General features: G+C 37.1%; 1 protein-coding gene across 6 annotated transcripts in view; it reads right to left on the bottom strand.

The window, feature by feature from the left end:
- Window positions 1–9885: 9885 nt before the first annotated feature.
- desma (desmin a) overlaps window positions 9886–18812 on the bottom strand; it is a 13020-nt gene continuing 4093 nt past the window's right edge. For 2 of the 6 annotated variants that reach the window (XM_059343415.1, XM_059343416.1), the window contains exons 3-10: window positions 18526–18621; window positions 16674–16835; window positions 15886–16011; window positions 15643–15753; window positions 14152–14261; window positions 13990–14042; window positions 12566–12657; window positions 9886–10641 (exon numbers count right to left, since the gene is read on the bottom strand). In XM_059343415.1, coding sequence (XP_059199398.1) covers window positions 10600–10641; window positions 12566–12657; window positions 13990–14042; window positions 14152–14261; window positions 15643–15753; window positions 15886–16011; window positions 16674–16835; window positions 18526–18621 — 792 coding nt within the window. In that variant the 3' untranslated portion in view covers window positions 9886–10599. The remainder of the gene's footprint in view (window positions 10642–12565; window positions 12658–13989; window positions 14043–14151; window positions 14262–15642; window positions 15754–15885; window positions 16012–16673; window positions 16836–18525; window positions 18622–18812) is intronic. The other 4 variants (XM_059343417.1, XM_059343418.1, XM_059343419.1 and 1 more) reach the window with 4 other exon arrangements.

The following is an 18812-nucleotide window of genomic DNA, read 5'->3' as shown; positions in this document are numbered from 1 at the left end:
ACAAAAACTATATTTCTTCATAAAGTATGAAAGGAAAAATGGATATAATGATCTGTTGTAATAAAAAAAAAAAAGATATTCAAACACACAGCCAGCATGAAATAACATGAGAAATTAATGTGGGTAATTTTTGACCATGTTGTGCATTAGAAGGTGTTTATATGTTGTGCATCAAAGGGTTAAGCCACCTGCTATTCTGCTGTATTATTGTTATGCCAATAATGTTTTTGCAGTAGTGGCTGTTCAAGTGTTATTCGGGGTCTTGCTTACACTTCAGTCCTGTTTGGATCTTTTTACTGTAGTGCACTTCATCACTGTCTTTTCATTACAGAAAGACAAAAAAATTACAAAAATGGTAATTCAAAACATTTTGTTTGTTATAACACTTTAATTGTAGATTCTTTTTATTAGCATTTTTTTATTATTATAATTATCTCTTTTAGTGATTGCCCATCACTGCTGAATATACATTGGGGGGAAACACTTGTTGTAGATATTGAATTGTAAATAATTTTTAAATGTACAAATCTTTTCTTTCATTTTTCCTGTTTACACCATGATCGCTTGTGTCACTTATCCAGCTGATTGGATTAGTCATGTTTTATATTGCGTTACTACTGTAAATGCGTTTGATTTGAGTTGATGGGGGGTGGACGCACTTGTTTTTAATTCTCATCAGTTTCAACGTGTGATGTTGAAAACCTGCTGAGCCTCGACTGATTATCAGCCTCCATCAGTGATTCAATAACTGCTCCACATTTTGAAAAAGAGATGGCAATTCATTTTCCTACCACCCTGTTAAAATGTGTACAAATCACCATATTATTATTATTGTTATTATTATTATTATTATTGAGCATGAATTTATATGGACCTAAACTATGATAAACATTGTGATTCTACAATCTAATGGTCTTGTTGAGTGATTTACTCTATTGCAGGGGTCTCACACTCAATTTACCTAGGGGCTGCTGGAGGCAGTATCAAAATGACCAAAAAAAGACACAAAATGACAAAAAAAAAGACACAAAATTACTTAAAAAAGACACAAAATGACCAAAAAAAGACACAAAATAAAAAAAATAAAGACACAAAATGACCAAAAAAAAGACACAAAATTACAAAAAAAGACACAAAATGACTGAAAAAAACAATAAATTACTTTGAAGAGACACAAAATGACCAAAAAAGACACAAAATGACCCAAAAAAAAGACACAAAATTACTAATAAAAAAGACACAAAATGACCAAAAAAGACACAAAATTACAAAAAAAGACACACAATTACAAAAAAAGACACAAAATGACCAAAAAAGACACAAATTTACAAAAAAAGACACAAAATGACTGAAAAAAACACTAAATTACTTTAAAAAGACACAAAATGACCAAATAATACACAAAATAAAAAATTTTTAAAAGACAAAATTATTTAAAAAAGACAAAATTCCCCAAAAAAGTAATTAAAGGGACCTTCCACACACAACACGGTAAAGTACCATTCATATAAAACTCACATTAAACTTTCATATCAAGGTGGGGGCCACAAAATATCGTCACACAGGCCGCAAGTTTGAGACCCCTGTTGTAAAGTGTTACACTGTGGTCAATTGAAACTTTATTTGGCAGCTCCACAGGTTCGAGCAGAGCAGCTTCCAGCCGCTAATTAGCTACTCTGCGATGTGACATCTGTGCCATGAAACAGCTTGAGTTGCATCTGAAAACAGCGTTTCATAGGCTCAAAGCCAGGACTTTAACAACTGGGGCCTGACAGACCAAATATAATCATCCAATAAGTGTGAAAGGACAAAGGGACAACTATACCAGAGCAAAGTCTGTGTGGATACCAGATCTGGAATACTGTTTTGATCCCTGCCTCCTGTTTAATGATGGAGCCTGGTCAGACTGATCTGTGTCACTTTAAGGTGCTTCCAACTAAGTTAATTGTGTTATGACTCTTAAAGTAACTCCTTCAGTCCCTTATCTGGTCTTAGACCTGCAGAACAGTAGAAGTATTGCTCAAGTAAGGTTATCCCATAAAGGCCTGCTACACTGATTTTTGATAGTATTGATAGGGAATTGTTACAAACATAAATATTTAGTGAGACATTTTACAATAATAAACTTGGTATCAAGCTTATTTAACCCTTTATCAGGCAAAGAACTATATTTGGTAACTTCAGGTAATATTTCGAGAAAAAAGTTGCAAATTTACTAGATTAAAGTGGCAAATCTACAAGAAAAAAGTTGCAGATTTAAGAGATTTAAAGTGGCAAATCTGCACGAAAAAAGTTGCAGATTCACGAGAAAATAGTGGGAAAAAAGCAACTTTTTCTCCCAGATTCACCACTTTAAATTTTTACACATTCTGGCTGTATGTAATATTCTCTAGGGTTGAAGGTTGGAATTTGCAAGTATTTTCAATGAGTGTCCTATTCTAAGGGTTAGTGGTGAATCTGGGAGAAAAAAAATGTTTTTTTCCACTTTTTTCTCGTAAATCTGCGACTTTTTTTGCGCAGATTTGCCACTTTAAATCTCTTAAATCTGTGACTTTTTTCATTGTAGATTTGCCACTTTAAATCTCTTAAATCTGTGACTTTTTTCATTGTAGATTTGCCACTTTAGTCTAGTAAATTTGCAACTTTTTTCTCGAAATATTACCTGAAGTTACCAAATATAGTTCTTTGCCTGATAAAGGGTTAAATATCACCAGCAAAAAACGCTACTTTATTTTCTGAATTATGACCATAAAAGTAAAATCTGCGTGTGCATGCATATTTCTGTCTATTCGATATTTTTACTCATGAACACGTTGGCTGGCAAGAATGGTAAATGGACCGTTTATATATCGCTTTTATCCAAAGCACTTTACACTACACACTACACTCATTTACCCGTTACCCGCACACACATTCATACTGGTGTTAGTGGCTACCAGGGCACACTGGTACCACCTGCCACCATTGGGAATTCATTCACACACTGTTGAACGCAGCATCAGGAGCCATTAGGGGTTCAGTATCTTGCTCAAGGATACTTCAACATGTAGGCTGCCATCATCAGGGATCGAACCACCAACCTTCCGATCTGTATGTCACCGCTCTACCAACCGAGCCACGGCCACAAGGGCAAACAAAAACATTTTCAGCAAAAAAGATGTGCTGTGAAAGTGAAACAAAGTGCTGCTGAAGGAAAAAACAACAACTGCAAATACACAAACGATGCAAAGTCACAAACAGGAACACTGGAGGGTGTCTGGCTCCAGACGGACAACCGTTGGTATTCCTCCCAGCAAAGCAGTCTGTCAACAGAGGGAGTCGGGTGGTGGGACGCATTATTATGAATTCCACTGCTTGTGTTAGCAAGCTGGAGCCGATCCCAGCTGACATTGGGCGAGAGGCGGGGACACCCTGGACAGACACATAGACAGGGCCACATATAGGAGCGTGCACTTAACCAGATATGATGAAACTGCAATTTTAAATATGTTTACAGTGCAGTAACTTAACATATTTCATGCTCAAATGCATGTAGAACAGTATAAATAGGAATACAAAAGGTTTGAAGCAAATTAAAATTAACCACTTATTGTGATTTCTTTTTTTAGTGCAAGAACAGCAGACCAACATTAATTGCAAGAAGTTTTTTTGTGCATTTTTACACTGCACTTTTAAGATTTCTACCTTTAAAAAACTACCTTTAAAAACCTTCTACCTTTAAAAAACTCCTGAAGACCCAGCTCTTCAGAGAGCATCTTCTTCCTAGCACCACAAGATAATTCTACTCCTCAAAAAATTGTCACTAGCACTTATTGATGCACTAATTATTATAGCACTATACCTTGATTGTTTGTTTTTACTCTTCCTGTAAGTCGCTTTGGATAAAAGCGTCTGCTAAATGACTAAATGTAAATGTAAATGTAAATGTAAGATTTCAGGCTCAAATGCATGTAGTTGTACTGAGGGCCATTTCAAGTGAGGGTGCGGGCCGTATACGGCCCCCGGGCCTCCAGTTGCCCATCCCTGACATAGACAGACAACCACTCACACTCTCATTCACTCCTACGGGCAAAATTAAGTCACCAATTAAACCTAAGCCGCTTGTCTTTGACTGTGGGAGGACGCCGGAGGACCCGGAGAGAACATGAAACCCCACAGAGCCGGATTAGAACCTGTGATCTTCTTGCTGTGAGGCGAAAATGCTAACTGCTACACCACCGTGTAAGATTTAACATCTTCATACTTTATCCACACACTGTTGACAGAAAATCAAGGCGTTCCAGTTAGTGCTTCCCAAGAGATCTGGGGCCTCATGTATCAAAGACAAAGACTTTTTCAGTGGTCAAATTCAAGCACTTTTCAAGGACTTTCCATGTCCATTTTCAAGCTTTTCCAGTATCTTACAACGGTTGTAAGTTGTATGTTTTAGATGAGTACTTACATGCTAAAAGGGGTAATTTCACTCAACCATACCAACAGCGATGGTATTACACTTTTAACAACCAAAAGTAGCCTACAGTTTGCTAATCTCAATATTCAATTTAGTATTTTTTTCATTGAACATGTGATTATCTATAGTCAGATTGCAAGAGAAATACAGTAAGAATTTCAAGCGTTTTCAAGCACTTTATCCAAAATCCAACCACTTTTCAAACCTTGAAAATACAACATTAAAATATAAGCATTTTCAAGGATTTCAAGCACCCGTATGAACCCTGTTTTTATACTAAAAGATGGTGTACACACAAAACTGGAAAAGTACCTATGCAAAGACACCTCCAGGTGTATCAAACTGTGCCTATGTCATGTTTTTGCGCACCATTCCTCGATAAATCCCAGTCAATGTGAATCTGCACAAGCCGCCTACCCCGCTGTGGTTCCTCCAACAAATTACTATGCTAATAACTGCAAATATGCCTGATCGTCAGCTCGCTGTCCAAAGAACAATGGCTTAACAACCTGCTGCAGGGAAAAAATCATTTCACCACGGGTGACACTGAAGTGGTGATTTCCGAGCTGGAGGCTGACAGCCGGATCAGAGACCCTTACGATGGCAGGAGTCATAAGTTCATATAATACATAATTCAATACATTGCACACATTTCCTCCTGTACAACTCACAAAACGCATCACTGCGCATTGTAGTGCAGCTGCCACAGGTCAGGGCATGGAACAACCAGAAAGGACAAAAGGTGGCAGGGACAGCAGGCGACTTGCTTGTTCGTGAAACATGAAACAAACGCCAGTCACAACACATCTTACATCTGTCTGTACACTGCAAAAAAGCCATTTTTTTTTTTTTTGGCCTAAAACAGTGATTTAAGTTGGTAAAACTCAGAAATATTTAAATTATTGACATTTAGGGCAATAATGTAAGTTAGCACAACAAAGCAAGCCAGTTGTCTGCTCAAAAACAAGTTTGTGAGTTGTTGTTACTTATATCTTTAAGTTGGGGTTCACAACAAGGGACAATAGTTCTGCTAACTCTTATTTATTTGTTGTGAAATGCGGGAAAGCGGTGAAATTCATTAGCGAAAGCTAGCGGCTAACTGATGCTAGCGGCTAACTGATGCTAGTGGCGCTGCTTGTTACAGCTACAAGAGTAGCCATTAGCGTATCAATGCTAACTCAAAATTGTGGTCCCAACATTAGCTGACATTTCATAGCAGCGTTACAATCGTGCCAGTTCAGCACATTGCAGAAGTTAGCAGAAGTAAGGATTAAAAGTTATTACAATGTAAAATTGTAAATTAGTACAACTTACAGTTGAGTTGACAAAAATCTGAATTCAGAGTTGAGCAAACTCAAAAACAAAACTTAAAATATTTAGTTTAATTGTCCAACTTAAAATTTCATAGAAGTTTGTTGCCTTGAAATTTTGAGTTCACCCAACTTTTCTTTTTTTGCAGTGTAGCAAATGTCAGTTTTTCTCCTTCCATTATAAAACTAAGCTGCATCAGCTAAATATTTTTTACACAGTAACTTAGTCAAATGAAGAGAGAAAACTATGCCACTCTTTACCCATGTTTTTTTTTCTTCTTTTTTGATAATTGGGGCTGTATGTTAATCATAAAATCATCTCACATCCTCATATTTAAGACAAGTTAAGGAGGGTTGAATAATGGCATTTTCCTCCGATGTTTGAGAATTATAAACTGGAAAAAGACACAAAAACAGTTTTGTCCCTCCAGCCATCACGCTGAGGAACAAGTCATAGCTATGCTTTGCACAGGTGTTTATTTATTGTTGCTTTTATGTATGTATTTACTATTTCTATATATACATTTTAATCTTTATCTATGTTTTTAAAACCTAAACAAGTTTTATTTTATTTTGCTGTTTTATTTTGATTTTATTTTTCTGTCTTCTTTTTTTTGCTATTCGTATTTTAGTTCACATCAATATCTAAGTATAGTCTGTACCTGTAAGAACTTTTAACTTTTTTCATTTTTAATTCAATTTTATTAATTTTTTTATTTAACTTGCCATTTCTTAGCTCCCGCTGTCTTAAAAACTGAAAACTATTGCTGTATGTTATGAAAAACATTTCATATTGAGCATAAAAAGACGGTAGTTTCTGTCAGACGTGAGTTTGAGCTCAGACTACAAATTTCCGATATCACATCAAGCTCACTTTTTATTCTTTCTGTACTTACACAGCATTGATACATGAATCCACAGGAGAACCTCCGATGTGTTCAGGCTGTTTGGGTGGGGCGCGTCATTATAACAGCCACGTGACGTCCCGATCCCCCAAAACCATCTGGAACTCAACTTGAGTTGAACTTGCACATGATTAATAACAGATGGGAGGCAGGTGGGTGAATTAATACATTAATTAAAACATTAATGAGGAAAATATTAATGACATTCTTTAAAATGTGAACAAAAAGCTGCAGAGCTGCTGTCTGCCGACACAATTTACACATTCAAAGAATTAGCAGCATATTTTCAAAAGCTTGAAGATAAATTCTGTTTCCTCTGTCAAGTTTACTGTTTTTATTTGCTGCAGAAACATAAAATGAAAAAACATGCATTAAAATTTTACAGTTACTGAAAGCAGTAGCCTCTCTGATCATATAAGTAGCCAAAAATGCTTACAGGAAACACACAGACATTAGTTTAAAACATTTAAAAACACACACACACACACACACACACACACACACACACAGAGCCTACAGTTCCTGGAAGAGGGGAGTAGTGTCCTGCAAGTCTCTAAATGGGGAAATAATTAATCCTGGTGGATGGTTTATTAATAAAGTTAAACATGGATTTGGTTGGTGTCAGAGCCGATCCATGCATCACTTTTGTAAAGAGTACTGCAATTTTTGTATTTAAACCTCTGAAGTCCAGGAGATTTTGGTTCAAATTTGTCAACTTCCTATGCATTAATGTCTGTCTGTTCAGCATCTTTCAGTCTGTCCTTACATCACATGCATGGCTCCTTTTTCTCCACACAAACTTGGCTATCAGTCAGATATTTCATTTTATTTTAAATAACAAAGTATAAAGCTGCCAGGGACCGAAAATACAAACAAAATACACAAGCGTCTATGAAACAGTAGAAAAAAATAATAAATAATAAAACTACAAAACAGTCTATTTGCATGTAAATTAAAAACGTTAATAGTTGTCATTGTAAAAAGAAAATTCACATTTTAAAAATGGTCTAGAAACATAAATGGCACACTGTGAAAGCCCCTATGATTGAACTTTCAACTGGCTTTCTCAGCTTGTCTACATATCATATATAAATAAAGTTATGACTGTAAAGAAACATAGTTTTTCAATAAATAGATGGACTCCAGAGGGTTAAAAATAAACATCTGGTTAGAAGAATCCTCTTTCTGGCTACATTTGCATTGCCGATTCATAATATCATAAAATGCAGCAGTTATGGAGCATCGTATGCAATTTATGCAGCACAAACGGGGCGCCACATGTTACCTTTTTTCTTAACAAGTGGTACATTCAGCGGCTGATAGAGGAGAGGTCACAGGGTGTTAGAAGACTTCATTTTGAAGGAAGTAGAAGAGGAACACGCTGCCCTTTCTTATTGACCTATAATGATTGGAAAGCTGTTGCCGTTGGCAGCAGTTGCGAAGAAACGGTGATGGAGACGGAACGTTCCGATCAACATTTCTCCACCAATTATTGGAAAAGCAGTGAAATGACTGTGTCTCTCCTCCTTTCTTTCTCTCTGTGCTTTTTTTTGTTCTGCCTAATTATCTGTCGAAATCTTCTTCTTCTCCGTGTCTCTGAATAACCTTTTCATTCCATTTGTACACTCTCTCTTTCTTGTTGTCTCCCTGTACCACCCTCCCGCTCTCGCTCTCTTTCTTGCATGCTCGTTTTTCTCTCATTTCTTTCATTTCTTGCTCCTCCTCCACCCCCACTTTTTAATATTATTATTTTTTTTTTATCTCTGCTGACATTTTCAGTCCAGTGACTTCAGACACAAACCGCACAGACTATATAATTCTCGATGCTGTGCTAATCTGTTTCCAGCTGGAAACAAAGCACGGCCGAGGCCGGCTCATTAACAAGCCATTGTTCACTTCTCCCTGCACCCAGATCACTCTTGTTACTGATAATTTCAACAGCAAGCCGGGAACTTCTATTTTCTTTACAAAAGTGAATTAAATGTTAACAGAAGACTGTTCCGCTTGGCTGGGGAAGCTAGTATCCTTTTTAGAAAGTGAACACGGCCCACATCAGATGATGAATGCAGCGCGGTGGGTAGAAATAGTTCATAAAGGAACCAATGCAAAGGCGTGAGCGCCATCTGAGGAATGCTAATGAGTTTAAAACGGAGACTGTCTTACACAATACATGTGCAATGTGCAGACAAAAAAGGTTTTTCTTTTACTGCAGAATCTTAACCCTTTAAGGGCGAAGAACGATATTTGGTAACTTCAGTGGATATCAACATGAGGTCCCCATGTCTCTCTGTTTGGTCGTAGAACCACATGGATTTCTTCCAGCTGATCAGTAAAGATCAGGCTACGTCACAGATGGTGACACCATGACATCTGACCAATCAGTATGATAATAATATAATAATATTAACTTTATTGACCTTGACCTCCAATGTAAAAATGAAAAATTTAGGAAAAAAATCTGCAAGGAACAGTCGTAAAAACAGAGTTATTCTTCAATGACTTGTACGAGGAGAACTTGACTATGACTAAATAAATATATAAAAATAAAGATACAAACCCGGGGAGGTAAAATTTACTAGACTAAAGTGGCGAATCTACAAGAAAAAAAGTTGCAGATTTAAGAGATTTAAAGTGGCAAATCTGCAAGAAAAAAATTGCAGATTTACAAGAAATAAGGGGGGCAAAAAGCAACTTTTTTCTCGCAGATTCACCACTTTAAATTTCAAATCGTTTCTCGTAGATTTGACACTTTAATCTCGTAAACTTTTTTTTCAAAATATTATGCCCCTCCCCCAGGTCCATAGGTTTTTTTTACACATTCAGTATGTAATATCCTCCGATATTCTCTCGGGTTGAAATTTGGAATTTGCAAGTATTTCAATGAGTGCCCTGTTAAGGGTTAAGAAACTGACTGATTATTATTATTTATTTTTTTTGTGTGTCATTAGTTTGTTGTTTATTCCTTTTCTTGGAGATCCTCATTTGGGGAATACCAGTTTGCCTTGTATATATGTTTGTCTGTTTACCCTATGTTTTGTTATTTACTCTGTGAATATATACCTTGAAAAAAAAAGGGGGGGGGGGGGGATGCAAGGTACAATAATGTAAAGAAAACGAAATGACTGATTATGTTAGTGAAAGTAAGAAGCCTTGCAATAAAGTATTAAAAAAAGAAATTAACTCGAGTGACAAATGATGAAAACAAATGTCTTTTATTTGAGTTTTTCACCACAGTGAAGCAGCATAACATGGTCGCCCACACAGTCCAACACCCAGCACATGCTATTGAGCTCAAACTTCAAACATGACTGAGTTCCCTTTTCATTAGCTGTTTGTCTTTCTGACACAACATCTCACTTTCCCGAAGTCAGTTACACAAATAAAAGCCTCTCTTAATCAAGCCATATACTCGTACGTTTGCACAGAAAGACTTGGAATATGTGCAATGAAAAGTACCGTCACAATATTACTTCTGACCACCTGATGTTTTAAGGCCCATTGTTCTATCTTGCACCTTGCATACTTCCCTGTGGATACTGGGCCAATACTGCTGCACTAAGCCTTGTTGTGTTGATTTTAAACTCTATTCTTGTTATAATTCATTTTTGCAGACAAGATATGACAAATTCATGAAAGTAGCATGAATAAAGCATAGTTCCTGGAATGACCTTTATTTAAAAACCAGGCTAAATGCAGTGCATTGTGCCTCCATACTGCATCCTGTTGATGGTGTATACAGAACTGTACATTGTCTGAAGATGTGTACCGGTTTGCATTAACATGTCATTTTGTGTCTCCGTTTAATTCAGCTGAAGTGGTCAGCAGTCTGTCTCTTAAAAATATGCTCAGCTTATAAATCTTGGTAGGAAAATGTCCATTTTTATATTATTTTTTTATGAATTTCTGTTATGTTTCTAGCGTTGCCTCCTCCGGTTTACATGATGTCTTGCTGGTGCTGTGTGGACTCGCTGACAACCTGAGGAGGAGAGAAAAGGCACTGTCAATAATCAGGAAGGAGGAAAAAACAAATTCATTATCTTGGTTAAAGTCTGGGAGAGGTGCAGATTAACGATTATTTTCATTATCGATTAATCTGTTGATTATTTAAACGATTAATCGATTAGTTGTTTGGTCAATAACATGTTGAAAAATATCAATCAGTGTTTCCCAAACCACAAGATGACGTCCTCAAATCTCTTGTTTTGTCCACAAACCAAAGAGATATTCAGTTTATGGTGATAAAGGAACAAAGAAACCAGAAATATTCACATTGAAGAAGCTGAAATCAGAGAATTTGGACTTATTGTCTTTAAAAAACAACAACCCTCAAACCAATTATTCGATTATCAAAATAGTTGACGATTAGTTTAATAATCGATTATTGTTCGATTAATCGAATAATTGTTGCAGCTCTAGTGCATATTAAAGTTTAGATTATTTTCCGCTAAAGGTGAAGCAGATATAGTTTGCAGTGACGTGCTGTGCAGGAAGGAAACAAGCTGCTGAAAGTGAAGCTGCGTCATGGAAACGTGAAGTGTTGAGGTTCACTAAAAAGTGTCTATACAGGGGCGACGCAAACTGCAAGATTTCAGGAAACACTTACATATTCTTTCATAACCATATGTGAACTTACTGTCCTATTTTAAACACAGATCTGAAATCGGGTAGTTTGCTTCAGCCCATGGTGAACAGATGATAAGTGGGATATTGGAACCAGACTTACAGACTGGGCACTAGCGCCCTGGCTCATAGAATACTTCATCTGGATAAAAAAATACATGGAAATGATTCAGTTGGAGAATTACTAATGTGTCTCTCCTAATAGCTAAGATAAGTAGGCGCAAATATATATCACAGTATATATGTCTGTGGATCTGTTGAGGCTGAAAAGTGTATTTGGGGAGACCGGGGATGGTTAAAAAAATAAAGTGATAACCTGAGAGTCCTGAGATCAGTTTTAATGTGACATCACTTCCTTCCTGAGCTTGCATGTGAAAATTCTTGGCAGAGTGAAGTGTGAAGATTTTACAGCCAAAAGACTGATTTTCAGGAAGTCATTTTTTTTGGACCAAGCCTGTGTTTTAATTAGCACTGATACTGTTGAAGTTAGCGTTCTGTATTAGAAAAGACAGTGTAATCTGAGGTAAAGTAAGTCTTTCATTTATGCTCATTTCTAACCACTATGCTGCTACAGCTTCTTTTAAGTGCTACAACTTACTCCTAATTACATTTGCATATAGATATAGATATGCATATTATTAGTAGTAGTATTTTATCCCGTACAAAAAAAAAGCTGATATCTCTTCAGCTTGTGTTAACCACAGACCTTATTTCAGCCATCTAACCAAAAACCTATTTCAAATCCTCATTGAGTTTAAGAGGTTAGACCCCGTGGATGCTAAAATGCTAGCTTACTTCCTGGTTTAAGAACTCATTCCTGTGGGGCCTATACACACATACTGCACATGTTCAAGTAAAAGGTTCCTTTAAAGTGTTATAAGTACTAGCAGCAACTCATTTTTACAGAGTTAAGTCATTCTTAAAGTGATTTGAAGTCAGTGGTGTGTTTCTTTTTTGCTTTTTTTTTTATTCCAATTGTTACAGCTTCCCCCAGGTTGTGTTACCCCCCTAGTGGGGAAAGTTTAAACTGTAGATCTCCTTGTATTTTGTATCAATGTATTTATAATGTGATGTAGTTTGAGAAGTTGGAAACTGTGTCTTTTACAGTAGACAACTCAGGGTTCATTGTGTCAAAATTCAAGAGATCGAACACAAAATGCCAGGCAGTTATAAAATATATGTGCAGAGACAGAAATTGTTCCAACCATCCCTGGTCTCCTCTTCAAACATAAATGTACGTGTGTGTGTGTGTGTGTGTGTGTGCGAGTGTGTGTTCAGACCTCTCCATCGCGGGTCTCGATGGTCTTGATGAGAACAGTCTTCTTGGAGTGAACCTCTGAGGCGCGCTGATGCTGGGACTCAGGACTGGTCTCTGTAAGAAAACAAGCACACAGTTACACACAGTCCAGTAAGTCTGAAGACATTAGCATTGCTCTTATTATTAACCCTCTGGAGTCTCCAAAAGCTCCAAATCCAGACTTCTTCATGACATCCAGACTAGAAAACAAAGCAGCGTGGAGCCCTACTGTAAATTTACCTCTAAAGTTCTGGCTGTAAACTCCATGAGGCCAGTTTCAGTTTGATGATGATATACCAAGTAAAACTGGAGACAAGCTCAAATATATTTAGTATAAAATGATAGAACTGGATGGAACCCTCTTATATGTTAGATTTGACACCTTTGTTCACATTTGCAACATTTAAAATTCTTTATTGAGCATAATAGTGTTTTGAAATTTTAAAAAAAGATTAAAAATCACATTTTATGTTGGAGTAAAGGACTAAAAAAGACACAAAATGACTAAAAGAAAGACATAAAAAGACACAAAATAGCTTAAAAAAAGACACAAAATGACAAAAAAGACACAAAAAGACACAACAATAGACACAAAATCACAAAATAAGTATAAAATAATAATAAATAATATAATAATAACCAAAAAAGACACATAATAACTAAAACAGACAAAATAACAGACACAAAAAGACAAAAAGCACACAAGATAACTAAAAAAGACACAAAATGACCAAAAAAGACACAACAGGAGAAGTCAAAATGACCAAAAAACCCAACAGAAGACACAAAATGACACAAAATGACCAAAAAAAGACATGAAAAGACATGAAAAGGATTAAAAAATGGACAAAAGAGTCCAAGACTCCACAGAGTTAATGAGCTTTGAATAACATGATGCATGCTTTGCACATAAAGGGGGGCAGCCATGAAACAGTCTGCAGAACCAGTGCGACAGCCGCTTAAAATATTCAAACTCATATTCAGAATCAGTGGTGCTAATGAATAGTGTCTGCACCTAATACATCATCTTTAATTACTGCTCAGTGTTTTCATTTAAGCAGCTGCAAAGTGGCTCACGGGGAGGTGTTGGCAGAGATGAACTGCACATTTGGACTGTTATTACATCAAATGAATAGGCTAAGTTATGTGATTATTGATGTGTGGCTTGTTGATGATTGCCCCCTGAGCATCAAGGAGCCATGAGGCTTTTTGACATGTCAAATATCGCCACACAGTGGTCACAATGTGTCCCTGCAGACACGCAATATGCAATGCCCTCAAAATAGCACCTACCATATACAGTCACAAGCTATAATTAGTCCTTTTACATCCGCTCATTGACTCATCTGGAATGCAAAATGGATTGTACGGGCGTTTAAAGGGAAGAACGTGTACTGTTTCTCCTACCTCTGAATCCAATAGAGGAATAAGCAGTCTGCACAGGCCCAGTGGTAGTGATTCTGCAAAAAGTAGAAACACAAAATTCAGCATGACCTGCCGGTAATAGGAGGGAAATGCTGAAATATGGATAACTTCACCCGCATCCTAATGTGAGGAGCACACACTTACCTGCTCTCCTCTCCCTCCAGCAGCTTGCGGTAGGTGGCGATTTCAATATCAAGGGCCATCTTCACATTGAGGAGGTCCTGGTACTCTCTCAGGTGACGAGCCATATCATCCTTTAAACCAATACATAGAGAGTTTTATTGATTGCTCAATTAAACTTCACAACGAGCACAGAAATCAGACCAAAGACTGTGTGAAAAAAAAACCTGCTAGATTTTTGTAATAGCTGCTAAATCACATTGGAGGTGTCTCAAGTTAGCTGTCAATTCATTGTCTGAATCTGTGATCTGAGAAAAACTGCAAAAAAGGTGTCTAAAAACAAGATAAAAACACTAAATCTGAGGGAAATTATTGCTTCGTGGAGAGATAATTCCACTTGTAGTGGGGCGGCATAGCTAACCTATTGTTCATTTTGTGATAAAAGCACCAAATTTGGTACATAAATAGCTTAATATATTTGGAAAATTCTGGATATTGGGCCATCGCATATTCGCATTCTGATGACCATGGGCAGCAATTTTCCAAAATGGCGGCCAGCTGTTTAAATCTATGATAACCAATAACTCTGCCTTTTACTGTAACTGTTTTTAATGTTTTTGCATGTGTTTTGTTTTCTCCGTACTCTTGACATCATTGCAAATGAGGGGTTGCCCTCAATGATTCCTCGAGAAAATAAATAAAGGATAAATGAAATGAAAATAAATGTTACAAGTAGATAGAACCTGGGCCTCCTTCAAGCTTTTGTTAACATGTTTAAAACACCACAAATGTTAATTAGATAAAAGCGAAAATATGTTTTTTTGACATGTAAAACAATAACAAATTAAAGAAAATACAACAAAATGGGGAGATTGCCTCTGCATGTTATTGTAATAAATAAACTACTTGGCCTTACTAATGTTCTATCCGCGGCACATTGGACTCAATTTTCACATCATAACTATCTTATGAAACTATCTTATGAAAAAAGATCTAAGGGATCCTTTGGTAAAAAGCATTCTATGATATCATATCGGGAAATCGACGTAATACGGTGCAAAGTGAGCCTATTTTTAAAATGGCTGCCACGGCAACCAGGGTCTGAGTTTGTGATGGCCCAATATCCAGTTTTGTTCCCGATATATTTATCACCACATCTGCCAAATTTGGTGCTTTTATCACAAAATGAACAATTGGTATGATATATTAAGCTTCGGCGCCCCACTATTGACAAGTTGTCTTGAATTAAGATTATTCAATCTAGAAATTAGCTTGTTGAACACTTAAAATAAGAAATTAACTCTTAAAACAAGATAAAGTATCTAACCCTTCTAAATCTAACATTTTTTTTATCTTGGTAAGAAACAAACAATTTGCAGTGAATATGTCTGATTCTGCGTAGTTTGATGATGCCCTCTATAATCTGGTGGGTTCATGCACTGAAGAGACAGTGTAAAAGAGTTTTATCTCTTTTCTTTTCTATAAAAGAGAGTTTTACAGTGTAAAATCACTCACCTTCATCTTAGCGATGTCTTCCTCCAGCCGTGAGATAGTATCCTGGAACCCAGAAGCTTCGCGGGTCATGCGGTCCTCCATGTCTCTCATCTGGCGCAGCAGAGACTCGTTCTACGGGGGAATAGATGACAAGTTAAACAGTCAAACACAGAAGGAAAGTCATAGAAAGACAGAGATAAGGGCTGTGTGTCCTGACAGAGAGTATAGGCTCATTAAGGAACAATAAGATGAATGAAAACTCACGGTGCCCTTGAGTGAATCGATCTCGCAGGTGTAGGACTGGATCTGGTGGCGGTACTCCATGGACTCCTGCTTGGCGCTACGCAGAGCATCATTGTTCTTGTTCACAGCCTGGTTCAGATCAGACACCTGAGAGAGAGGTGAGAGGTCAGCAGAGCAACAGCTGGAGGTGTGTATGTGTGTGTGTGTGTGGGTGTGTGGGTGTGTGTTCTTGTACGTCCTACATAGTGAGGACTGGAACACGTTTTTAACCAACAGAGTGAGGACATTTTTGACATTTCGGCCGGTCCTCACTTCTTTCAAGGCTTTTTTGAGATTTCAGACTTTGTTTAAGGGTTCAGGTTACATTAGGTTTTTTTGTTAAGGTAACCATGTATTAGGGTTAGGGTAAGGGGCTCAGGAACAAGGTTATTATAGTTAACAAAAACTAAACGAAATAACAAAAACTAGAATTGAAAAAAAAAATTTCGTTAACTGAAATAAAAACAAAAACGAGAGTTGAAACTGAAACTGAAACTGTATTGTGTGGTTACAAATCTAACTAAAACTAACTAAACTATACTAAAACTAAAGCATTTCAAAAAGTAAAAACTAAGCTAAAACTTGCAAACTCACTCTAGAAACTCCTTAAAACTAACTGAGTTTGAAAACAAAAATTGACAACGAAATTAAAACTAATGAAAAAATCTAAACTATTATAACCTTGCAAGGGAATTCACTGTTCCAATGAGGGCCCTAACAAAGATAGAAGTACAAGAGAAGAGAAGTGTGTGTGTGTGTGAGTGTCCTACCTTAGACTTGTACCAGTCCTCAGCCTCTGCGATGTTCTTGGCGGCGATGCCCTCGTACTGCACTCTGATGTCCCTCAGAGCAGCAGTCAGGTCTGGTTTGGACATGTCCATCTGGACCTGGATCTGAGTGTCCTGCATCTGGCTCTGCAGCTCACGGATCTCCTGCAGGGAGACAGGAGGATAAAATACATCAACAAAAGAAGATGGAAGCTCTAATTTTCTCATTCAGGTTCTCTTTCGGGCCTTGTCTCCATTAGTGACTAAAAATATTGAAGTTAATGAATGGGGAGGGTTCAAACATGAATAGATAGTGATTGCTGAGGTCTAAAACAATCAATATCAGTTTGTTCAAAATGTGTTTGAGCCTTTCTATGCTCTCATCAAGGCCACCACATTAAAAACAGTAATTTTGCCTCACAGACAAATGAAGAGTTGATAGTGTAGTGCTGCCTTTATGTTTCTGTGTTATTATTTGACTGGTGTTTTTAATGGTTTGTTCGGATTCACAAAACTCACACAACAGAAACTAATGAACCAATCAAGGTGGCAATAGACCAGCAACTCCTGTGTTATACAAGGTAAAATTGATGTTTTTGTCATTTTGTGTATTTTTTGGTAATTCTGTGTCTTTTTTGCTAATTTTGTGTCTTTTTTTTTTTGGTAATTTTGTGTCTTTTTTAAATTATTCTGTGTCTTTTTTTGGTCATTTTGTTTCTTCTTTAAGTAATTTAGTTTTTTCTGTCATTTTGTGTCTTTTTTGGAAATTTTTTGTCTTTTTTGGTAATTCTGAGTATTTTTTTGGTCATATTGTCTTTTTTGTAATTTTGTTACTTTTTAAAGTCATTTTGTGTTTTTTCAGTCATTTTGTGTCTTTTTTAAGTAATTTAGTTATTTTTCTGTCATTTTGTGTGTCTTTTTTTGGTCATTTTGATACTCAGCCAGCCCCCAGGTAATTTGAGTTTGAGACCCCTGCTTTAAAATCTTTCTGACACTAAGGATAAGCAGTGAAGAAATTCTGAATATAGCCTACACTTGAATTGATATTGATTTTTTTTTTTAGTTTTGCAGCTGTCCACCATCCCACTTCTAAAAATCTAAGCTCTCCCTTTTAATATAGAAGAAATATAATATGTCAAACCTCAAATTTGCCCAGTGGCGCATTATTAAAATATGATCAGAAATCAAGAATAGCACAGGACTGGTTTAACATTGTGAAACTAGTACACTGTAGCCCCACTCAGCTGTCCTCTGGTCTAACCAAAAGATATAAAAAGCTTTGCATCTGTTCACCCTCACACATTCTTTCTGCCTCTCTCACACACACACACACACACACACAGACACACACACAGACACACAGGCATGAACAACAGCTGGCATGCTCTTTTACCAATCAGCAGCTCAGCATTTCTGAGAGGTCAAAGTTGAGGCGCAGATGACAAAATGACAAGAAGGGACCTCAACTGTGCCGGCATGCGTCTGAGTGTGCAGCTCGGTATTTCCTTTGATGTCTGACATGAATGACTGAATGTGCACAAATATTGCATTTGTTTTGCATCAGACCTATATGCACAAATTGTTATATTTCTGACAGGGAGAGAGTGTGTGTGGGAATGTGTAAATGAGCATAATAAATAGGTTTTAACATGAGTGGGTGTGTTTAAGTGTGAAATATTTGATCTCTTTAAAGAGCTTAGAGGCTCCGATGTATCTAATGTTACAGCCTCACACAGAGTCACATGATACAGTGCACACCATCCTACTGACACACATAGTACATAGACATAGTGCAGGTGGGGTGGCCTGGTTTTAGCCAGCCAGACTGACAGGATTTATAGCCGTGTCAACAGACCTCTTCATGGATCTTCTTGAGGAAGGCGATCTCCTCTTGCAGGCTCTCAATGCGTCTCTCCAGGTCCAGCCTGGCCAGAGTGGCATTGTCAACATCCTGGATACAAACACAGGAACATAAATGTTATGATGGAGAAGGTAAAACAGCTGCAGAGAGAAGAAGACAATGGTTGAAGTCTCAGAGCTGTTCTAGCATGGAGCGTTTCACTTTCTACTGCAGGCTTTAACCCTTTGATGCACAACATGGTCTAAAGTGACCCGACAGAGTTCTTATGTTCTATATCTTTG

Source organism: Centropristis striata, chromosome 10 (genome assembly GCF_030273125.1).
Source record: "Centropristis striata isolate RG_2023a ecotype Rhode Island chromosome 10, C.striata_1.0, whole genome shotgun sequence".
Classification (NCBI taxonomy): domain Eukaryota; kingdom Metazoa; phylum Chordata; class Actinopteri; order Perciformes; family Serranidae; genus Centropristis; species Centropristis striata.
The sequence above is the reverse complement of the archived record's forward strand: the minus strand, read 5'-3'. Positions and strand labels throughout refer to the sequence as shown.